Here is a 24684-nt window from a genome sequence, read left to right on the forward strand (position 1 = left end):
CAAAGGTATATTACTGAAACATAATTTTTCTCTCTAACTTATCCTCATTTCTACTAAATCTAGCCAAATTAACATATTACTGACCAGGGGATTTTTGCTGAAACTAATGCCCATGGCTCGCAATTTGTTACATAAGTGAATATTGAAACACCCGCGTCTGAGTAAATATCAGCAACTTTTTTTGCACTTAATGTATTTATTTGAAACTTTGTATACGTCTTACTAAAGCATTCTAATATTTCGTTAGAGTGTGATAGGCAGTATAGCAGGCACCTCTCTGCAAGGGAACAGAACATCTATTACAAATATACCGTGTTTCATTGCGCTTTCCCCTGGAAGAGCAGACTCTACAATTCCCGGCAGCCTTTTTTTTTAGTCCTGTGGGTATTATTTCCTCTAGAATATGTTCTTTTATTTCACCTGATAGTCGACAAGGTGGATCTGTGTGGGGGGCTTGAAGGACCAGGTGTAGGACTACCACTACATTCACCAGAATGGTCAGTTACCCATTCTCTAACTACTGCTAACAAAAACTGCTTGTAAGTCATTTTACTCTGTGCAATAAAGCTACAATAAATTTTAAACGCATTGAATAAACCGCAATTACTCAAATAGAAACCCACTTTCTTAAACCATTTTCGAGTTTTCCAGAGGATACTGAAGTTTGCCAGATAGTGATTGGATCGATCAACTTTCATATATTTATTATACTCTTATATACAAGTGGGCTTAGTTATCTGATGGCCAGTCCTCCTGCATTCCTTTCCTGTAGATGCTATGGAGGTGTCTTCAATAGTTGTCACCATGAGGACTAGCCTCTTGTCTTTCCATATAAGAAGAATCACTTTCCCTTCCGGAAGAATGTCATTTCTCCCCGCTGTAGATTTTTAGATTTCTCCTTTAACTGGTTTAGTAGACCACGATTCTCTCTTATTTCAGATGTGAGCACACTGTTGTAATAACTGTCTTGGTAAATATGGTGCCATGAACCAAGATAAGGTTGTAGGACCAACAATATTGTTTCTTGCAGTTTCTTTCCTTCACCCATGTAAATCTCAAGGCTGCATATATATCCAATTTCACTTTCGCTAACCATCCTGACCAAAATTCTATATTTTGTAAGTTTTCCAGGATTACAGGTTTTGAATCTGAGTTGTCCTCTCCACCTTATCATTGCCTCATCAAGTGATAGCTCTTGTTTGGGCACATAGAACAATTGAAATTTTGGCAGAAAATAATCCAAAAGAGGTTTAACTTTGAAATTCTGTCTGCAGGAAGTGGAGTTTCTGAGTTATCGTTAAAGTGAAGAAATGTCATTATTTGTTCAAACCTTCTTCTCGTCATAATCTTTGGAAAGATAGGTGTTTCAAGTAAGAGATCGGTCGACCAATGTTCTTCCCAGTGTGACTGACTTTCTTTCTTTTTTTTTTCAGAATTAAATTTTATTTCACTTTGATAGAAACCGTGAAAAAGATTTACATTTTCCCACGTTACAGCACAACATGTCAATGGAATATTTCTTGCCATAAATTAGATCTTGCTGATTTGTGTAAGTGAAACAACAGTTTATATTCTTCAAAATAAAAGCAAAATGACTTAGTAAATGATTGTTTAAAACTGTAAATCCAGGGCTTCCCTGGTGGCACAGTGGTTGAGAGTCCGCCTGCTGATGCAGGGGACACGGGTTCTTGCCCCAGTCCAGGAGGATCCCACATGCCGCAGAGCGGCTGGGCCCGTGAGCCTTGGCCGCTGAGCCTGTGCGTCCGGAGCCTGTGCTCCGCAACGGGAGAGGCCACAACAGTGAGAGGCCCGCGTACCGCAAAAACAAACAAACAAAGAAGAACACTGTAAATTCAGACATAAACATACGGCTTCATTATTAACATCCTATACCGTCCATATGAAATCATTTCCATCATCAGGTAGTACCCATTTATAAAGATGCATTCCTAACGGTGTTCTAGTCAGTTGGAATACGGCAGAAAAATTAACAGTTCAGAAATAGCAAGTGTACATTTTTGCTACATATTAAACTGGGTGGTAACTACACCATATGTATTGAGTTCTGACTAACTTTTATTACCCATAAACTTGCTTTCAAATAATGTTAACCAATAATCTGAAAAATCTATTTAAAATCAAATAATTGCTACTTTTATGTTTGCACAGAAACTCTGACTATAGTGAAAATTTCAAATAAGTCCATTGGCAGAAAAAAGTAAAGGAAATTTTTTGAATGGACTGTTCATTTCCTACAGCAGTCGGTTTCAAACATATGTGCAAAATAAGTAAACTAAAACTATGCTACGAGGAGAATCATCTTAGAGCAAATCATCTTAGAAATTACAATTTGTAAGATCAGTAAATATTTCAGAACATACTAGAATATGACTTAATTATTCTTTCAGTTAATTACAGAAAAATACAACCACAGAATTATTCTCGTTACCTGGACTGAAGATTCAAGTAACTCTGCCGGCCTAAACAGCAGACAAAGGTCCAGTTTAAGAAGTAGTGTAGAAACTTTGAAGGGATGTCTGGTTTCTTTTTACAAGTATAAGTACGTTTTCAATGCCGTCACGTCTGTGATTCAGAATGTCAAATTACAGCACGTACTGACAGCAGATGTCTATGGCAAGTAGGCAATATTTGGTCCATTATGAAGGATAAAAAAGAAGAAAGAACACATTTCTTTTCTAGAGAGGAAAAAAGAATATTAAATAGAAATTATATTCAGGAAAGAAAAACGTGGTCCCCAAAATAAAAGGGCCATTAATTGAAGACAGCAATATTACTCTTTATTGACACTTATAAGCATTATCCCTATTATTAGGAATAATGTAATAACACCTTATTCTTATTATGTATTATAATCATTAAGTACGTGTGAACACATATATAAAAATATACGGACTTCCCTGGTGGCGCAGTGGTTAAGAATCTGCCTGCCAATGCAGGGGACACGGGTTCAAGCCCTGGTCCGGGAAGATCCCACATGCCATGGAGCAACTAAGCCCGTGCATCACAACTACTAAGCCTGCATTCTAGAGCCCGCGAGTCACAACTACTGAGCCCTCACATCACAGCTACTGAAATTCACACGCCTAGAGCCCAAGCTCCACAACAAGAGAAGCCACCTCAACGAGAAGCCCGCGCGCCACAACAAAGAGTAGCCCCCGCTCACCGCAACTAGAGAAAGCCCGCGTGCAGCAACGAAGACCCAATGCAGCCAAAATTAAATAAATTAATTTAAAATATATATATACAGATACTGCATGGTGACTAAGTAATCTGGGAATAAGTCCAGAGTCTAAGTCACAGCATGCATAAACTGTTTATGTCTTAACTGCTCATTTATACCTGAACAAGTTTTCATTAAGCATACTAATAATTTTCAAGGGACATAATAAAAAATCTGGTTGCAGTATTTTATTACTTTGCTGAATTACATTTGGGAGAAAGAAGCTAGCTGCTTCACCTATTTTAATACTAATATATTCTGGATCATGTTACACAAATACATACATAGAAACTTAAAAGATCATAAATTTTCCATGAGGAGATTTTAGTCTGTGTCATTGGTGTGTATTTGCAAAACATTTTAACACTGCAAATATTAGAGGTTTCAAGACCGGACAAAGGAAAAAGTTTATACTCTACAATGATGATGCTGGTATGTACTTCTCCACAAAGCCTCTTAGTGACATCAATCAATAGGAGTTAGGAGTTCATCAATGAACTGCTTGATATCCATCATTTCCTGTTGACATGAACTGTGTATCATGCCTCCATAGGTTTTGAAGGTTACACTGGCTGGATTTACCAATGTTTTTAGCCTTTCAGCAGTAAGAGAACCAAACATTAGGGAAACTAAAGGATCCAAATCTCCATGGCACTGAAGAATAGAAATGTCTCTATTCACGCCACTGATAGGACCCCGTGGAAAGGAAGCCCGCAGGGGCAGCCAGCAGCTGAGGGCGGTGACGCTGGCCAGCGTCTGCTGTGTGGTCAGTGCCGTGTACAGAGATAAAGCTCCTCCCTGAGAAAATCCTCCCAAAATAATTCTGTTAGAAGGAATGCCATTCTTCACCTCTTGCCCTATCAAAGCTTTTACACTTTCTGCTGCCTGTTTAATTCCAATTTCATCTTCGTGTGAATCTGGTGAAAGACCAATAATGTCAAACCAAGAAGGCATGGCCACGTTCATATTTAATGTCACAGGCATAAACAGCGCGTGCGGGCAGATGTATTTGATGTGGGCGCTTCTGATACCTGCCAAGTCTTCTGCCCACCCATGCCCTGTGTCTCTCAATCCATGAAGGAAAATCACCGCGGCAGTGGCCTTCCGGACGGCGGGCACAATGGCGGGCAGCGGGGCCGACACGTTATTGTGGCACATACACCAGCTCGACCGACCACGCATCAGAAGTGGAAGGCGGAGCGGGTGCCGGGCTGCAGCCAAGGGGGTGTGAGCACCAAGTCCGGCCCGCCCACAGGGGCACCCAGTGTGACTTTCTTATTTGTGCCATCAAAATTATTAATCCAAGAAACTTCATGTTACTACTGATTACATCACTCCATTTTAAAGCCTTATCATAATTTTTATATGATTTTTTGTTCTGTTGATGATACATGTTTGTTTGAGAAGTGATCAACTCACAAAAGTCGTTACCAAAAATTAATGCTGTTATTTCACTAACACTTTGTGGGTTATTGCATTCAATAGTTACACCTGACACACCTGTAAAGTCATCTAATTTCTGCCAAATGCTGCCTTCAATCCACTCTTCTGTAGAAGCAAAGGAGCATTCTCCACCACTGTTTCATTTTCACTTTCTGTACCAGAATCAATCAGTAAGGTTTTCTTGTCTTTTTGTTGGTCTAACATTCACATCGTCTGAATCAGAACTATATTCTGAAGAACTATCACTTTCCGGGACACTAGTATATATGTCGCTCAGACAATCAGAGAAAATATCTGCATAAAACTCATCAAAAAATTCTTCTTCACCCAAAATCTCGTGATGAAAAGTTTTGAAAATTTTACAGTAATAAGCTTGCGTTTATAATATACACAAGGTTGGAACAAAAACCTAATGGAGCAAAATGTGAACGATAACAACAATCTTAAGTTGTATAATGAACCCTTGATCAATTTTTTAAAATTAATTAATTAATTAATTTAATTTATTTATTTGGCTGTGTTGGGTCTTCGTTGCTGCGCACGGGCTTTCTCTAATTGCAGCAAGTGGGAGCTACTCTTTGTTGCAGTGCACAGGCGTCTCACTGCGGTAGCTTCTCTTGTTGTGGAGCACAGGCTCTAGGCGCACGGGCTTCAGTATTTGTGGTGAGCAGGCTCAGGAGCTGTGGCACAGTGGGCTCAGTAATCGTGGCTCGCAGGCTCTAGAGCGTAGGCTCAGTAGTTGTGGCGCACAGGCTTAGTTGTTCCGCAGCATGTGGGATCTTCCTGGACCAGGGCTCAAACCTGTGTCCCCTGCGTTGGCTGGCAGATTCTTAGCCACTGCGCAACCAGGGAAGTCCCAACCCTTGATCAATTTTAAGCTTTAACAACTTCATACAGTGATGTTAACTGTATCACTCCCTAAAAACATATTGGTAAGTCTCCGGTCAATAACGTTCGGGTAACAAAAGATGTATTGGGCTTCCCTGGTGGCGCAGTGGTTGAGAGTCCACCTGCCGATGCAGGGGACACGGGTTCATGCCCTGGTCCGGGAAGGTCCCACATGCCGCGGAGCAGCTGGGTCCATGAGCCATGGCTGCTGAGCCTGCGCGTCCAGAGCCTGTGCTCCATAACGAGAGAGGCCACAACAGTGAGAGGCCCGCGTACCGCAAAAGAAAAAAAAAAAAAAAAAGATGTATTAATAAATCTCCAGTCAATAATGTGTTAAAGGGAATTCTCTGGTAATCCAGTGGTTAAGACTCCACGCTCCCAATGCAGGGGGCCCAGGTTCAATCCCTGGTCAGGGAACGAGATCCCACATGCTGCAACTAAGAGTCCACATGCTGCAACTAATAAGATCTCGCATGCTGCAACTAAAAGATCCCACGTGCCTCAACTAAAGATCGCACATGCATGCAGCAACGAAGATCCTGCGTGCCGCAACTAAGACCCAGCACAGAGCCAAATAAATAAATAGATAAATAAATAAATAAATAAATTTTTAAGTACCTTATAAAAAAATAATAATGTGTTAAGACTAATTTGTTCCAAGTAAGTCTGGTTTCCATAAACTTGGCCTGATTATTTGCATAAGTGTAATTGCTCATATAGGCTCTCTTAAACTGGCTGCACTGGAACTTTTCATTGGGAATCCCAGATCAAACTTTTAAAAGGCCCCTCAAGGCTAGCAATGCCATGCTAATCGCTTGCCTTCAGATTCTGCCTGTGATATCTATAGATTTGGGTAAATTCCTCTCTTCTCCAGGTCTCTAGAATATCTTGAGATTCCTGCACCTGACAGGAGGTGACCTTCCTCATTTATCTGACAAGACTCCTGGGAACCCAAGAGTTTCCAAGCTCTGGAGGGATCAGACAGAAAGAAAAGATAAATGCTTCAATTCTACTTACAAGGATATAATTTACCAAGTTGTTATAAATCATAATTAACTTAAGGGGAAAGGTTTCCTTACATCTGAAAAACACAGATTAAAAGCCAGTAATATTTCAGATAAAAACCAAAAAATTACAACCATATTCATCAGTTCACTCAGCCTATGTAATCCTTTTGCTAACAGTTTATGAAACCATCAGGGTTTCCATTAGAATTGTTTAATTTCTACCCAATTCAGCAGTATAATCTGAAAGTTATCAAAAAGCTGTACTTGTCAAAAAGTCCTTTCTATGATTCGTCTTAAAGATGAAGCAGGGCTTCCCTAGTGGCGCAGTGGTTGAGAGTCCGCCTGCCGATGCAGGGGACACGGTTTCGTGCCCTGGTCTGGGAAGATCCCACATGCCGCGGAGTGGCTGGGCCCGTGAGCCATGGCCACTGAGCCTGCGCGTCTGGAGCCTGTGCTCCGCAACAGGAGAGGCTGCAACAGTGAGAGGCCCGAGTACCGCAAACAAGAAAAAAAAAAAAAAAAAAAAGATGAGTCAGTTTTGCAAAGCATCACAGTGAAATAATAACTGTCTATGAATGACAAAAGACATAAAGGTGACAGTTAAAGATCTGATTACAATGCAGTTGACAAAGAAGCTTAACTGAGTGCTATGACGTACGACATTTTAAGATAATAACTAGAACTATGACTGATAACAATACCAGGACACATCCAAATTTTAGGAACTTCATCTAATTTCTAGAACATTTATTTTAATAAGATTTATCCATACAATATAACGTAAAAAGGTTTATTACCACTCACCTGACAATGTTTCCAATGTAATTTAACATATGAAATAATTCAAATTAATTTAAAATTTCTCTCTGAGATACCTCAGGGGCCCATTGAAACATCCCAAAGTTAGTTAGAGGCTAAAAGAACTTCATTTAGAATTTGATCCTTGGGAAGTTTGTCAAAAATACCAAAAAGTTTTAAAACACCCGGTCAAATAGGATCATAAGTCACTATGAAACAATACTTATTATTTTAACAAAAGTAACAATAAAAGATTTGAGTCAAATACAGAAAGTTACAATAGATCACTAAAGATCACTTAAAAAGTGAAGAAAAAAAAAGTGAAGAAACTGGGCTTCCCTGGTGGCACAGTGGTTGAGAGTCCGCCTGCCGATGCAGGGGACATGGGTTCGTGCCCCGGTCCGGGAAGATCCCACATGCCGCAGACCGTGAGCCATGGTTGCTGAGCCTGCGCGTCCGGAGCCTGTACTCCGCAACGGGAGAGGCCGCAACAGTGAGAGGCCCGCATGCCGCAAAAAAAAAAAAAAAAAAAGTGAAGAAACTTACAGTTTGTTATCAAAAGCAGCTCAATATTCCAGGAAAAACTATTCTCTTGACAGAGAGAGAGTAAACCAAAATCCAGCCTTGTACCAGCTCACTTTTAATAACAAATTCATCTACTTATTTAAATGCAATCTAATCTTAGCCAGTTTTGAACATGCATAAAACTCTTCTCAAGGTTCCTTTCCCACAACCGTTCCGTCACTTCCTATATCCGTATAAGTTTGTCCTCCTCTCTTTCCCCCTCATTTAGAAATAACTAGCTTCAGGACAAAATTACTCTTTTCCCTTAACGAAAATATCTCCATTCTTCTCACCTTCTCTTACCGACAACATGTATCCTACTTTATTTACATACTGAAATGTTTCCCTTTTTATTTCTAGTAGTTTTTAATTGCACATATATTACAATTTTTAATCCTTAAAATGAAAACCAAGAAGCAAGCAATTATGAACTGTTTGTCATACCAGTATTTCCTGACTGGCAAACTTAAGAACATATTCCATAACCTCTAAAAATATACATTTTTTTCACAGCATAATTTTTCTTCGATGTGGTAAAAGATGTGTATCTAATAAACCCAAACATCTTCAGTTTTTCTCTCATAAGAAGACAAAAGTAGGCAAACTCAGACTTGTCTAGCAGTCTGTGTCCAGTGTTTTATCTTATTAAAAAATGATCTAGACCTTCAATGAATTCTCATCATTTAACTTTCTCTTTCTAGGAGCATACTAAAAATCCCCTGGTTGTGTAAAATACACCCTAGGGAACAACTACAAGATGGAATAGAGCTGTCATTTCCCATTTTCCTTTTAGACAAAGGCTTATAGCTATAAGTTGGCCATTCCGTCAGACTTCTTCCCAAGGGACTTTCAGATGGCATTAAAGGCACCTCCCATGTTTAAAAGCAGACAAATGACTAAAGAACAACAACAAAGGAACCAACCCAAAATGTATCAAAACGAAGGCCAACTAAACAAACAGGAACCTTTCAAAACTCAAATGAGAACAAAAGAGAACGACTTCGCTGGGTTCCCTGGTCCCACTCAACCATGACTTCCACACCAACGGCGCCACAAATGCCTCCTAACAGGCTGGAAGGTTCACAACCTTCCCCAAAAGTGTGAAATCAAGGGGCGGGGGGGGGGGCACTTCCCCAAGTGGACAGGGTGTGGCAACTCTTCCTCAAAGAAGGTTCAAGCTACAGGAGACCACGTCCTTTTCAAGGAGAGAGACGAGAGTAAGATGGGGCTCCAGCCGCTGGGACAGCCCCTCACTCTCTCCCCAGGAGGCAGCACTCCCACAGGCAAGGGCACCCCTCCCTGCTCCGACAGTGTTAGGTGGGAGGTCGAGAGCAAGATGCACACCACAGGGGCACCGACGTGCCTCCTGGCTGGTTCAGCCAATTTTGTTACCAAAAATTCGGTCCTAGTCCTGATGCCAAATGAGAATAACAAGGACAAGGTTTTTTTTTTTTTAAGGACAAGGTTTTGAGGATAAAGGAAAGACAAATTTATTGATTGCCAGCAGATAAGAAGGGTAGCAGATGTCCTGAAAACTACCATCCTGCCTTCTGGGGAGAAAGCAGGTGTATTTAAAGGAAAGTCTTGGGGCTAGGGTTAAGAGGAGCAAGCAAAAACGGCAAGAAGGCCCGCCCACGTTAATCAGGAACAATGAATGCACAGTAACAAGAATGTAAGTTTTAGTTTCCAGGAACAGAGGGAGAAGACAGGAAACATTTCGCTTAGAAATCATAAGTTTTAGCCTTGTGGCCCTGTTACAGTTTGATGTTATTTATTAGCTTATTAAAAGACATTATTACCCTGTATGCTATTGACTTGTGAAATACTATTGTAAATGATAATTCCTGCAGTTAACCGGTGTTAAATAAATTACTGGCAAAGACAATCTCAGTCTCTGAGCATAATTTGCCCCCAACAATGAGAATTTTAAGGACTGCAGAGGGGGAGAAGCTAAAGGGAGAGGAGATAAGAAAGGGCTAGAGGAGAACCGTGATGCCCCTAAAGAGGTGGAAGGAAATGGGCTCCACAGCCCAAGTGGAGGGATGCGCCTAAGACAAGAGGGAAGGGGAGAAACTTAAGGACAAGAGGTAGAATGAGACATGAAGTTGACCGAGCTTGTCAGGGCCTAGATACATACTTGTTTATTTACCCAATTTACTGAGCCCAACTCCGTCCAGGTACTGGATTCCAGAAGAGCAGCAGCCGGGCCCGGGCACCCCATGTAACGCGAGCAGTCAGGGAAGGAGGCGAGTGGGAGCTGGGACCGAGGCAGGTGAAGCCGCCGCGGTCAAAGCTGAGTCACGTGGGTGCTAAATTAGCCCCGCGGATAATAAGCCCCTAGCAGCGCCCGCAATCCACGCGCGCTTTGAGCGGCGCCGGAAGTGGCGTCACCGAGCCGGGCGTCCCTTTCAACTAATGGCCGCGCGGTCCGCCGTCCGACGGTAACCCGAGCAGCACCTGGGGAAAAAAGGCGGGAGGCCCATAAGGCGCGAGAAGAGACCACCCATCCACGTCATTACGCGAGTTACCAGAGCAGCGTAGTCGGGGACCGGCGTCTCTTCCAGCTTCTCTTTCGCCGGTTAACCTAGCTCAGGGTCACCACGCCTTCAACCCAAGGACCGCCTCACGCCCGAAGCTGACCCCCGTAAAGATGGCGGACGGGCACGGAGGAAAAGCCGGAAGAAGGCGGGGTGGGAGGAGCCGGCAGGGGGCGTGTCCTGTCTGCAGAGAGGTTCGGATGGGCGTGGCCAGCAGCCCCTACTGGGCTTTCCATCAAGGAGGCGCACACACCGCAGCCAGCCGCGTCCCTCCGTCGTCTCCTGGGGGCGGGTCACCACTGGCTCCGCCCCTGTCCGGAAAGCTCCCTCTTGGAAGGTATCACCTGAGTTTCCGAGATTTGACCGGCGTGGGGCCGCAGACCTCCAGTCCCGACGATGGAGAGCACCGAGGAGAAACCCGCGGAGTCTAGTTCCCCCGTCCCGGGGTCCGAAGAGCCTGCCGGCTTAGCCAGGGACCCCGAAGTGTTGCCTCCCAAGGAGTCGGAAGGCTGCGCCCGGCCCCTGGAGACGGCCCCCAAGAAAATCTGTGGATATTTAAGTAAGTTTGGCGGCAAAGGGCCCATCCGGGGCTGGAAATCCCGCTGGTTCTTCTACGACGAGAGGAAATGCCACCTGTATTATTCGCGGACCGCGCAGGATGCAAATCCCTTGGACAGTATCGACCTCTCCAGTGCAGTCTTTGACTGCAAGGCGGACGCCGAGGAGGGGACTTTCGAAATCAAGACTCCCAGCCGGATTATTACCTTGAAGGTAAATGGAGCAGTTTTTTTCCTTTTCAGCCGGGATGAGATCCCAGGGCACAGCAGGGCGCAGGTGGGTGGTCACAGTAAACTTACGATAATCACCGACCCTGATCAGCCCAGTGAACCCTGGATGTCCAGGGTTTTGTACTTTCCAAAGCACATTCACACCCACTTCCTCACTGGGTTCCCACAACAAAAGCCGGGATGATGGACCCATATTACGGATCAAGAAACTGAGTCACAAAGAGATGAAGTGACTGGTCCGAGGTCACACAACTAAAAAGTGGTGTAGCCCACACTTGGAATCCCATAGCTTTTCTACCTCTCAGTACTGTGTCAAAACTTTTACTTTTAGGTGTGGCTAACAATGCTGTTCCCTTAACTTTCTTACTTGGGGCTGAAGTATAGTCAAGATGAGCTTTGCCATCCTCTCGAAGGCCCGGATCCTGAATTACTTTTCTTGATGTTGTGGCCAAGGGGAGTGAATGCTGAGAAAACTTTGGCAGAGATTGGGAGATAAATACTTAGGTTTCACTGATCAACCTAGATTGTTCATTGATGCACGTCTAAACCTGTTTTCTCATCAGTAGGTTTTGTTTTATTATCATATTTAACTGAGAAAGCCTGAAGCAGTGCAAAGGCCATGTGCTTTGAAATCATACAGGCTTGGATTCAAATTCTACATTAACTACTTACTAGCTGTGTGACTCTGGGCAAGTTAACCTCTTAGTACCTAGATAGTTTGTGAGATTTATAACAGGGTGTGTAACCACCTGGCACATCACAGGCACCTACAAGTTGCTGAATTAATCTCAGTGCCTAGAATACAGCCTGGCATCTAGTGGGTCCTCAATAATTATTTGTTGAATGAACACACATAGTGATAGAACCAAGGTCAGAAAATTCATGTCATGTCAAGAGGAAGTGCCCTAGAACTTAACTGGAAAGACAGATGTGGGCTAAGAGTTCTGGAATTCACACTCAGCAGAGGAGAGTGTGCCAGAAGACTGCCACCTCCCTGACCCCCACCCTGTCTTCCCACACCTCCACCCCTACTTGCAGCCCACTGGGCATCTCTTGAGCCCCCTGGATATAGCCCACAGCTTTAGTTCCACTTTACTGTCTGGGCCAGGCTAGTGACCAGGCTGGGGGGTGGGGGGGGGGGATCAGCAAAAATAATGCAAATTAGGAATTCCAGGCCAGGAGGGCAGGCATTTTAGGGTTACTTGGCTTATGGGTCATGTGTCTGCTCCCACACACTGAATGCTGTCTACAGGGTCGCTAACACGTGCCTTTTACTATTCCATTGACCCGTGTGTGTGCCTGGCACTGTGCTAGGCGCTGGGGTGTGGCACAAAATCAGACCTGCCCCCTGGGGCTCAAACCACTTAAGGTCTTGTGAGAGACGGACAGGGAGACTGGCATGCGCAGTAAAATGTTCTGTAGGGACAGTATGATAAGTCTATACCAGAAAGGTGCTGTGACAGGAAGGGTCTGTTCCACTAAGTAGGTGGGGCTATCCAGAGAGGGCCTCATGGGCCAGAGTGGGGGTGGGGTGGGAAGGGGGCGACCACACCTTGACGCTTGAAAGAGAAAATCGGTTTTCTACAAGCAGACAAGAGGGAGAAGGATATTCCAGGCCAAGAGAGCCCATGAGTAAACATAGGAAAACATGGTACAGCCTGGAATGTCCAGGCAAATCCCAGGAGCCTGGGGTATAGAGGGGCCCACAAGATGGAGTGGAAGAGCAGAGGCCCGAGGGCAGGGCATTTGGCAGGCCAGGGAGCTTGGACTTTGTCTTATGGGCTGTGGGGAAATTGTCAGAGCCTTAAGCAAGGAAGCACTGTGAGTTGAAAAAATTGAGAAAGGTCAATCTGGCTTTTGGGTAGAGAACAAGTTAGGAGAAGGCAAGGCTGTGGTTCGGGAGTCTGTCAGGAAGTGGTCAGGAGAGAATGACGGCCGAGCTAGAGCTGTAGCAGTGGGGCGGGAGACAAATGGGGGCGGCTAAGGATGTGAGGGAGGGGTCAGGGGTGGCTTGTGTAACTGGCTGACTACCTGGTTGGGGCAGTCACTGACAGCAAGGAACCCAGGATGAGGAAACCGCAGGATATACAGTTATATGTCCCCCTCAGTAGACTCCAAGAGGGGAGGGCCGTGTGTGTGGGCTCACCAGTGCCTTCCACAGTCCCTGACACGTATAGTACATGCTCAATATACACCTGTCCAATGAATTAATAAAATGGGTTGTTCGGGTATGGGCTGGAGCTTGTCAGCACAAGGTCATGGTGAAGCCCTGAGAGGGGCTGAGGTCTCTCGGGGAAAGTATATAGAAAGAAGAATGGTGGGCATCATTTTATCTGATATGATATCTCCATGACAGGCCGAGGGCCTCTTTCAGGGAGCCCCCAGCCTTGTGCACACCTCACCGTGGTCCTCTTGAGAAGGGGGCTTGCCCTGGTTGCCTGCTGACGTTCTCGCATGGCCTTGATTGTGGGCAGCTCTGTGAGGCTCACCATCCACTCCCAGCGCCTATCCAGCTTCTGCAGCCCAACCGATCCTAGGCTTTCTCCATGTAAGTCACAATCTCCCGGCCGTAAATTACAACAAATCTCTGGTCTAGAAGTGGGAGACCCGGGTTCTGGGACCAGCTCTGCCACCACCTGCCTGGACGGCCTCAAAGCCTTAGTTTCTCCATCTATGGAGGGGGCCGATCATTCCCGCCCTGCCTCCCCAGTGGAGGATCCGGCAACATAATGGATGTGAGAGTAGGTATGTGGACCATCCAGTGCTGGGAGACTAACGACCAGCATCAACCATACCTCATGTGGGCTGCCTGGAGGGTGCCACAATGTTGTGTGCATATGGCTTTCCAGTCCCCAATCACATCATCCCCAAAACAGGAGAGATTCTCCCTATTCCACAAAGTCAGCTAGGACACTGAGATGTCACACAGGGAGATAATGATGCTACTAGGGCCCCAGCCAGGTCAAAATTTCAAAGCTCTCTCCCTCTCTCTTAACACCTCCAAAATATTTTATCCAGTGAGCACATTTTGAGCACCTACTGCATGTCAGGAACTATGCTGTATACTTTACTTTCCTTACTGCATTTCACCCTCATAACCACCCTATGAAATGAGTGTTATCATCACCATAGGACAGATGAGAAAACTGAGGCCCAGAAAGGTTAAGGAACCTCTGAGTGGGAGATCAGAGCCCGATTATCTTCTGTTGCCAAGAAGCATGTGGTGTTTCAGAGGTGTCACCTGCAGTGACAATTTTTTTTTTTCTGGGAAGGAGAGAGTTGCCAAGCCTTCCATGACCTTCCTGCATCCCACACCCAGTGCCACCATGCGGGCACAGGGCCTTGCCAACTAACGCTTGTGCTTCTCAGGCCGCCACCAAGCAAGCGATGCTATACTGGCTGCAGCAGCTGCAGATGAAGCGCTGGGAGTTCCACAACAGCCCGCCTGCACCTCCCGCCGTCCCTGACGCTGCCCTGGCTGGGAATGGGCCCGCCCTGCGCCTCGAGCTAGGTACCCAATGGGCTTGCCTCCTGCCCACACACCCAGGGCTCTTGGTGACCAAGCCTTTACCCTCCTTTTGGGAGTGAGTGGGAGGACCCCTCTGCTAAAGAAGCGGAGAGCCAGGGATGTGACTCAGGATGAGCTAGGGCAACAGTATAGCATCAAGGGCAAGAATATGGGCTCTGAGGCCAGGCTGGCTGGGCTCAGATCCTAATCCTGTGCAGTCTTAGGCAAGTTGCTTAACCTTTCTGAGCTTCAGTTTCCTTCCCTGTAAAATGAGGTTAATAAAGAATACCTACTCCTTAGGGTTATTATGAGGATTAAATGAATCCTTACACCTTAAAGGGTTGGAACAATGCCTGCACATTGTCAGAGCTCAGTAGATGTCAGTTACTATTATGATGATGACAATTACGGAAAGATCTCAAGAAATGAAACTTCCACAGAGTTGCTGTGAGGAAGGTTAATGAGAGAATGCAGTTGTTGTTGTTGCTTCTTACATAAATGCTTTTGTGCTGTGAGTTGAGTAGATCCGTGATCTTATCCCCAGTGTTGCCGTGGGCAGAAGCTTCACCCCCGCCAGGTGGCCCACGTGATCCCAAATACTAAAACATCCCAGCATGGAGGAGACCGGGAGCTCATACCCCCCTACCCCCATGCTGCAGCCAGCACTGTGACCAGCAGGTTTCACAGTTGAGACAGACCACCCACCGAGCTGCAGTGTGTCTAACATGCCTCACCCTCAGTTGACAGGGAAGCCCAATGGGCGAGGGCAGGACCTGTGGCCGGACACCTCCTAGACCCTGGTACCCGGACGCTTTACAGACTGAGCTCATCTGCCCTTACCCTTCTCCCCACTTTTCCTTCCCTGAGTAAATGGGCTTCATTTACCTAGTTGCCCCTTCCTGGATCTCAGATAGCCAGTCCAGTCACCTGGGCTGGCCATGTCTACCCTCTGGCCTACATGTCAGATCTAGGCCCTCGCTGCTATTGCCTTGGGTCAGGCCTCAACTCTTAGCTAGAAAACCACAGCAGTCTCCTCTCCAGTGTCCCCATGTCCCAGCCTGCCACCTCAGACCCAACCTCTTCACTGTAACCCGAGCCAGCTTTCTCAAATGAGCGCCTGAGCCCCACCCCGCTTCCGTGGCCGCCCTCCATGTCCCAGGCCCAGTCCCAGCTTTTTAGCACCAGACTCAGGCCTCATCCTTCCTCATCTCACCTCTGCCTGCTCCCCCAGTGCCCGCCTCTTGCTGTGCACTTCAGCAGCACCAGAGGCATCCCTGCCCCCTCTTCTCTGCCTGGTGAATTCCTGCTTACTCTCTATGGCCAAGCTCCACTGCCACCTCCTCCTTTTGCCAGTCTCCTCTTGGAAGCCTTCCGGGACTTTGCCTGCTAAACTGTCTGTGAGCCCTCAACACTTTTTGCAGATGGTTACATTGTGTTCTAATCACAGCGTCCTTGTCAGTCTCTGCCCCCTACCCCTCAAGGGTGGAGGCCATGTCTTTGTCACCTGTGTCCCAAGTATCTGGTACCCTGCCATGCACATTGGATATTTGTTGAGTGAATGTGTGAGCGAATACATTGAATTTTATCATTAATGAGGAAAGGAATGTAAAGCCCTGAGCAAAATGCCGGGTACATAGTGAGTGTTCAGTGTGTGAGAACTGTCCTAATAATATGATTATTATATGTGTACCTGCACACTGTTACTGTCATAGTAAATGCTCCTTTTTATGGTTTATGATACTCATCTGTAATTTTCCCAGAGAACCCTCTGGGTGTTTTATGCCTGTAAGGACTTTCTTTGGGGAAGGGTTTGTTTGCTTTTGCTTCTGCACTTCTACTCACCCTCCGCTCCCATCTGCGGGAGAGCCAACAGCCCTGGCTGTGCGGGAAACTGCAGCCTGAGCTGACACGGTTGCCGGATCCGCCTCAGTCTAGAAGCAACAAGAAACCCTCCCAAAGACAGAATTCCTGAGTGTCCGGAAATCAGAAGAACCAGGTTATCAGAAGAATGGCTTTGGTTCAGCACACTCAGCGGGCCTCTTCTGGGCCAGCCCCTGCTGTGGGCATGGTTGCGCCACAATGACCAGGCGCCAGTCTCCTGAGGACGCTGCAGGGAGACACAGGAAGCTGTGGTGTAGGCTTCTCTTCTGAAGCCCTTCTCGCAGCAAGCCTTCACCCTCCTGGACCCAGGGCCCCTGTGAAACCTTCCCCAGAAAGACATTCCTGGAGCCCTGAGCAAGCTGGCAGGCCCTGGATTAGCTGTCTGGAGACGGCTGCCCCACCTCTCCAGTCTCCACCTTGTCTAGTCTTTCTAAGTGCAGTGACCGGACCCCAGCCCCAGCGTGAATGATTTTCCTTTTCTTTGTTCCCCAGAGCAAGAGGAGGCGGAGCTAGAGGAGTTCCTGTGTCCCGTGAAAACGCCCACTGGCCTTGTGGGCATGGCAGCTGCCTTGCAGCCGGTCCCTGCTATGCCCTTGGCCCTTCAGAATATCTCCCTCAAGCACCTGGGAACTGAAATACAGTAAGTGCGATGGAGCTGAGAGGCCTGCCAGGCTGCAGGCAGCACCTTCTTTGGAGCTTACAGTGATCCGGTGTGACTCCTCTGCAGGGAGGTGGACTTGGGTTGGGGGTTAGGGGCTTTATTTTCAATTCATTACATCATCACTTTAAAATACTACATTTGTTCTGATTTTTAAAGTAGTACACATTCTTTGTAGGAAGTTAGAAACATCTAGAAAGGTATAAATTTAAAATTACCCATAGTCCTTTCACCCAGACAAGCGTTCTTAGCATCACTTTCCTCACATTTTCTATATACATATATGCATAATTGAGATCATATTCAATGTAATGGAGTGGTGGCTTCACAAATGTCTACATATGTCAAATGCATCAAATTATTCACTTTTCACATGTGTAATTTACTATATGTCGATTACATCTTAGCTTCTTTTTCATCTCATAATGTGTGATATATACAATTTATATTTCCCACCGGCAGGCTTTGTTTTAAATAGTTCATAAGAAGATAGCACTATGGCCTGAGCTTTGGGGCCAAACTGCTTGCATTTGTATCCTGGCTCCACCAGTCATGGGCTCTTCTGCCCTTGGCAAGTTGTTTGATTTCTCTCTGCTTCACTTAAATTATTCGTACATGTAAATACAACAGTATTTGCCTTACAAGATTAATGTGTGTGTGTTTGGGGTGGGGCAGGGGGGTTATAAATGGGTTAATACATGTAAACTGCTTTAGAACTGTGCTTGGGGATCAGTAAGCACTTAAATATTATTCTGCTGCTACTATTGTTGTTCTAATTGAAGGGATGGAAGCTTTTGGGAATTCAGACTGTACCTAACGCTGATCCTGTTTGGGTGGTTATTTTCTGTGTGGACTTCAGACAAACTGGGACCTCTTAGAAAGCAGAATAGATTGCTCCCTGAACTTATATTAGAGCCCCCGCCTCGTGTGACTCAAGGGAATCATTTCTCTCTGTCAGCCTCAGGGTTTGAATTTGCTTGGGTAACTAGCAGGGGAGTGATGCCGTTCTCAGGAGAGAGGCAGGTTTTAGGGAAAATATGATGAGTGTCCTTTAGGGTCTGCTGGCTAGAGATGGAACTACCCCACAGACATTTGGATGGAAAGGCCTAGAACTCAGGAGAGAGATCTGAGCCAGAGAGAGAGACTTGGCGGGTATGGGACCTGGTTGAGCCCCCCAGGGTGAGAGGACAAGGACGGCGCCCTGCAGGGGATCTTCCCATGGGAGGAGCTGGAGGGCACTGGTTACATGGGGAGCCTGCTGTGGGGACAGGGGATCTGAGAAGGCCAGCCACCCAGCCAGTGTGTGTCCAGGGTGTTCTCACCAAGATTAAGCCAGGTTCGTGCCTAATGATGGCCACCCAACAACAGAAGCAGAACCAAGAACCTGCAGAGACCAAGAAAGGAAGGAAGTTTCCGAGGATCAGTCAGTTATGTGTCATAAACCACAGAAAATGTGAGACGGTTTTCCAAGTGCCCTGGCTGCTGACAGCCCCGGAAAGACCAGGGTTGCCCTTGTCTCCTGCACCCCCTTTCCCTGGCGGGTCTTGGTGCTTGCTCTTGGGTCTGCCATGAGCCCAGGTCATACTCGAGGAAGGACACTGTGCTAGGTGCTTTACACTCTCAACAAGATGTCTGGACAAACCTGTGAAGTGGTATCTAATGGTTAAGTTCTCAGACCATGGATTAGACATCCAAGTCTATTGCTCAGCCCCACCATTTACTCGTTCTGTGGCTTTGGTTACCTATCCTTTCCAAATCAAAGTTCTCACTGTGCAGTGGAGGTTATAATAGTGCTTACTTCATTGGGCTGTTGTGAGGAGTAAAAGAGTTAAATGCATGTGGGTGAAGATTAGATGAGTTGAACTCCTAGGGTTTATCTTAGACCTGGCCCATGCAAGGCCCCAGTCATTGTTTGTTGTGGATATGTTCCTCATCCCATTGCAGATGGGAAAATCCAGGCTCAGAGAGGATAAATGTCCTGCCCAAGGTTATCTATCCTTCCAGAACAAGTCCTTATGACCACTACTCCCATGCTGACCAGGCCTTTCAGACCTAGAGCTAAACCTACACAGAAGATGATCCATGAACTGCTCCAAGCAAAGTCAATACGTTTATGAAATGGAGATGCCTCTTCCAAGCACAGTAGTTTGGCTGGGTAATGGCCACCTGGGCTGTGACAGTAGTTAGTGAGCTGCCCATCCTCAGAGGAGACGTGTGCTAGGGCTTAGAATGATCTTTGTTGCCCTGAAATTGGGGTTTCTGTGCCTTCCCACACCCCAGGGGTGACTGCTTGTGAGGCCCTAGACATATTGGGGAGGCTGCAGCCCCTGGACAAGGGGAAGTATGGGCAACAGTGATGGTCACCCCACCCAGCCAGTGCCCCTGGCCATAGGGATGTGCCCCAGGGTCCTTGCCAAATCATGTGGCCTATGGTGTGTGAGATCCATGTAATGGGGCTCAGAAAGACGCAGCACAGAGTGATACTCAGTAAATAGTGCCTCTCATGGTCATCATTCATATTAATATGACCACCACCCTTTTATTTTTAGATGGGTAAAGTAAGAACTAAGAAGAGGAAATGACTAGCCCAAGGAGTCAGGGCTCCTTATTTAAGGTCAGGTGTTAGGAGTGCTGAGTTCTAATTTCTTCTCTGTTCTAAATTTAATTGATTAATTTTACCTTTCATCAGTCATCTGTACTCTCCATTGAAGTACAATCTCACTCTTTTCCTATTCGAGACCCAACTATACCAAAAAACTGCATTTTGTTTTAAAAACAAGCTTAAGATCAAATGATAGTTCTTTGAAAAGATTAACAAAGTTGACAAACATTTATCTAGAAAGACCAGGAAAAGAAAGCAAACTCAAGTGACTAAAATCAGGAACAAGAGAGGGGACGTTACTACCAACCTTACAGAAATAAAAAGGTTTATAAGGGAATACCATGAATAATTCTACGCTAATAAATTAGATAACTTAGATGAAATGGACAAATTCCTAGAAAGACAAATTACTGAAACTGACTCAAGAAGAAATAGAAAATCTAAATAGACCTGTAGCAAGTAAAGAGATTGAATTAGTTATCAAAAAATTACACCCCACCCCACCAACACACACACATGCACACACACAAAAACCTAGGACCAGATAACTTCACTGGTGAAGTCTACCAAACATTAAAGAATAAATACCAATTCTTCACAAACTGTACTACCCCCCCCACACACAAAAAAAGAGGAAAGAGCATTTCCCAGTTCATTCTATAAGACCAATATTATCCTGATAACCAAAACCACACAAAGGTAATGTTTTGAACACCCAGAGCCTTCACCTAGACTCTCCTTATATTAATTTTGCCAGCAGGCTTCTTTTTCTAACTTCACAGAGGGCATGGACCTTCATGAATCTCAGCTTTATGTAAGAATTTCAGTTTTAACTTCATACTTTGCATGGGTCCAAAACCTTGTTTTCCTTCCTCCTTTGCAACCAAGGTCCTAGGTTTCTGGTATCAACAGTTTATTTCTGATCACAAGAAAAAATAAATGTAACTATGGGTGGTGATAGGTGTTAGCTAGACTTACTGTGGTGATCCTTTTGCAATAAGTATATGTATTAAATCAATATGTTGTACACTTGAAACTAATATAATGTTACATGTCAGTTATATCTCAATTTAAATAAAGCAGTTGATCCCTGGACAAACTCATGTCCTTGCCAACTTTCACAATAATAATGCTGCAAACAAACACTTCAAAATTCAGTGTCATATAATAATAAACATTCATTTCCTGCACATCTGGGTTCACGTGATACAGGGTAGGTTCACCTGGTCTTGGCTCCAAGCCGTTGGGAAAATCTAGGTTTCCTCCACATATTTCTCACGTTCCATGAACCAGCAGCTATGAGGCATGTTCCTCAAGAGGGCAAGCCCTACATGCAAGCACATTTTAAGCCTATATTTACATTATATCTGCCAACATCCCTTTGGCCAAAGCAAATCACATGGCTGTGCCCAAAATCAAAAGAAGGAGGGGGATGTACTCTGCTCCTGCGGAGGTGGAGGGGAAGGGGTAAATATTTGTTGAAAAGTAATTTAATCTATATATGCGTCTTCCTCTTTACTTCCCACTTGAGTTTCAACTCCTTTTTTGTGTTTTGTCCCTAGGGATTTTCCCTTCCTTTTCTGAGAATTCAGCTAAATACTTTTGAAATATGTTTTGCATTTATCTAGCATCTAGGTAGATGTTTGTGGAACAAGGGTTTTTCAGATATTTTGTCCACCATATTGCTAGACGTATACATCACATGGAGGGATGATAGCGCAAAGCCAGGACTCCATCGCAAGTCTACAGACTTTTTCAGCCTTTTGTTTTCTGGCCACGCTATTGCTGCCCTTTAGATAATTGACCTCCTCCTGCAGTGTTTTTCAAACTGTTGACCAGTAAGAAATACATCTTACTATATGGCTCAATACACATATATGTAATTCACAAAATTTTAATCCTTTCTAAGTGGGGCGCATTCTGATATTTTCTATTCCATTTTTTTTAAGTGCTGGTCGTGATACTAAACTGATTTTACAGTCTACCAATGGCTCACATCCTGCAGTTTGAAAAACACTGACCTAGTGAACTCTTTAGTCATTTTTTCTTCCTTGTTATTAGTTTTGGAATATGTCGACTTTTATACCTTTGCAAAGAGAAAACAAACTCAATTGAACTGCCTTTTCATCCAACTCATGAACTTCTCTGTGGCCTGTGGTGCCAGGCCAGCCTTTGGTGCTACCTAGTTCCTTCCTGCAAAACAAACATCTATTGAGTCTGTACGCTGGGCACATGTGACCCAGTGCCAGGTGCCAGTAGGCATGCAGGTAGGTTAGTGCTCAGTTCTTGAAGAAAAGACACCACTACTCAGTCTAGACAAGTACTTGGTCAAAGAGTGACCCATGCATGAAGTGCAGTAAGCTCCTTGGAGGCTGTGAGGTGATCAGTGAAGGCTACAGAGAGAACAGGTCTGAGCAGGGAAAGAAAGCAAGGGGAGCAAGAGGCCAGGAGGTGTTTGGAACTTTTCTCAGCAGAAGTAGGGAGCCACTGGTGATTTTTAAGCCAGGTGGTTATAAGACCAGGTGAAGGTTTTGGGAAAGTTAGTTTGGCAAATCCATTTCAGTGAATAAAGCAGACAAATGCCCCTGCCCTCATGGAGCTTACATTCTAGCAGTGGGGTTGGAGGCAGAGGAGTCAAGCTTGTATTGTTTACAAGGAATACTGCGTATCAAAGGTGATCTGCATGATGAAAAATGGAAAGGAGAAGGGTAAGGGTGATGGGAGAGGCTCAGATGGGTTGCCTCCTGCAGGGTGCCTGCAGTCAGGCAGACTGATCAAGTCATGACTGGGGTGGAGATGCAGCCTGAGCGCCAGCAGTGGCAGCAGGAAGGGTAGTGGGCAAGATAGCAGGGCTGTCAGCCCCATGATCCTCTATTTTCCTTTCAGAAACACAATGTACAACATCCGGGGCAACAAGCAGACCCAAGGAACAGGCCACAGACCCTCAGGAGAAGATTCTTCACTGAGCGAGGAGCCTCAGAGGGAGGAGCAGCCCTCGCCTCCTGACCTCAGCGCCCCAGGTGAGCCTCTGCCTGGGTCTGAGCTGCCTTCAGAGACTAAGTGGGTGCCCTCTCTCCTCCCCGTAAACAAACATCCGTGCTTTTGTGTGTCAAAGATTCAACTCTCCAGGTCACTCCTCCTGGGCTTCCATGGGTCTGGTAGTAATGATTCATTCTTTCTTTCTTTCTCTCTTTCTCTCTTTCTTTCTTTCCTTCCTCCCTCCCTCCTTTCTTTCTTTGTTTCCTTTTTTTTTTTTAACTTGTGGTAAAAATACATAACAAAATTTACCACTTTAACCAATTTTAAGTGTATAATTCAGTGACATTAGGTACATTCACGTTCTTGTGTAACCATCACTACCATCCATTTCCAGAACGCTTTTCATCTTCCCAAACTGAAACACCAAGCAATGATTCTTGAAGTAATAAGGGAAAATACCTGTTGCTTTTTCTTTCTTCCTTTTTTAAAAAAAATTTATAAGGAAAGGATATAAAAATGCTTTTCTGGGATGATTAAAATCAGATCTACCTGAAGAAGCGGAACAAATGACCTCAAGGTATTCATCCCCTCTGTGACATGGCACTTTATTTCTTTTACAAAATATTAGGACCCATCAGGGGTGTTTGACATCTTTGAAATTAGCATAAATGCCCTTAAAACATGTTTTAACTATGTAGAAACAGTTGGGAGAAAACTGGCTAAGGCAGCACTGAGGGGTCTTATGGTAGAGAGGACCCCTGGGCTGTGTAGAAATTACTGTAGAAAAAGCACCGCTTTGGAGCAGTGCCTGATGAGGCCCCACAGATCACGATGAATAGCCCAAGAGAAGATCAGTACTGTATCTAATCAATAATAATAATAGAACTAGCACTTACATGTAGCAGGTACTTTGTGCCAGGGCTACTCTAAGCCTTTTTTTTTTTTTTTTTTTGGTAACAGTTTCATTCTGATATAATTCACATACCATACAATTCACTCCTTTGAAACATATAATTCAGTGGCTTTCAGTATCTTCACAGAGTTGTGCAACCATCACCATAATCAAATTTAAAACATTTGTATTACCCCCAGAAGAAACCCCATACCCCTCAGCCATCAGTCCCAGTCTCCACCTCTGGGCAACCACTAATCTACTTTCTGCCTCTATAGATTTGCCTGCTCTGGACATTGCATATAAATGGAATCTACAATATGTAGTCTTCTGTGATTGGTGTCTTTTACTCAGCAGAATCTTTTCAAGTTTCATCCACATGCACGAAGCGCTTTACGTGCATTAACCTGTTTAGTCTTTACGACAACCTGAGCGGTAAATACTGTTCTCCTCATTTAATAACTGAGGGAACTGGGAACGGATGTGAGGAGTGACTCGCTCACAGCTGCACAGTGAGTAACAGAATAGGATTCAGACCAAACAGTCTGGCCCCATATTCCTGCCTGAAGCCTCTTTTCTGAGTCAGTGACTTTGCAAACAACCTCTTTATTGCCATGAAACCTTGTCCCCATAAACAAAATCTGATACACAAAGCAAATAAAAGCAGAGTTGAGGCAGGGTTGGGAGTCCAGGCTCCCCCTCAGCCCCTCCCACCCCACCCTCTTCCCTTCCCAGCCAGCCCTTGAGGCGATCCCATGAAATCCTAGGGTGCTGATTGAAAACCACTGTCTTAGGCCTCCGTTTTTCCCAACTATAAGATGGGCACAGTGATCCTACCCTGCCTGCCCTCAGGGTTGGTGTACAGTAGCCTGCAGGGCTCCAGGGAGCCTCCCTGCTC

General features: G+C 45.2%; 1 protein-coding gene, 1 long non-coding RNA gene and 1 pseudogene across 4 annotated transcripts in view; 1 reads left to right on the forward strand and 2 right to left on the reverse strand.

Moving 5' to 3' along the window:
• Positions 1-678: 678 nt before the first annotated feature.
• LOC137227648 (uncharacterized) lies at positions 679-10633 on the reverse strand. The gene is made up of 2 exons (XR_010944944.1): positions 10470-10633; positions 679-2696 (listed from the first exon to the last, which is right to left on the reverse strand). It is a non-coding gene; the product is annotated as an uncharacterized lncRNA (long non-coding RNA).
• Positions 2704-6381, reverse strand: LOC137227647 (acyl-protein thioesterase 1 pseudogene; annotated as a pseudogene).
• A 107-nt stretch (positions 10634-10740) lies between the features above and the next one.
• TBC1D2 (TBC1 domain family member 2) overlaps positions 10741-24684 on the forward strand; it is a 42165-nt gene continuing 28221 nt past the window's right edge. Inside the window, exons 1-4 of one of the 3 annotated variants that reach the window (XM_067743845.1) lie at positions 10741-11249; positions 14636-14777; positions 17148-17295; positions 22802-22935. In XM_067743845.1, the coding sequence (XP_067599946.1) occupies positions 10875-11249; positions 14636-14777; positions 17148-17295; positions 22802-22935 (799 nt within the window). In that variant the 5' untranslated portion in view covers positions 10741-10874. The remainder of the gene's footprint in view (positions 11250-14635; positions 14778-17147; positions 17296-22801; positions 22936-24684) is intronic. The other 2 variants (XM_067743846.1, XM_067743847.1) reach the window with 2 other exon arrangements.

The sequence above is a fragment of the Pseudorca crassidens genome, chromosome 7 (assembly GCF_039906515.1).
Source record: "Pseudorca crassidens isolate mPseCra1 chromosome 7, mPseCra1.hap1, whole genome shotgun sequence".
Classification (NCBI taxonomy): domain Eukaryota; kingdom Metazoa; phylum Chordata; class Mammalia; order Artiodactyla; family Delphinidae; genus Pseudorca; species Pseudorca crassidens.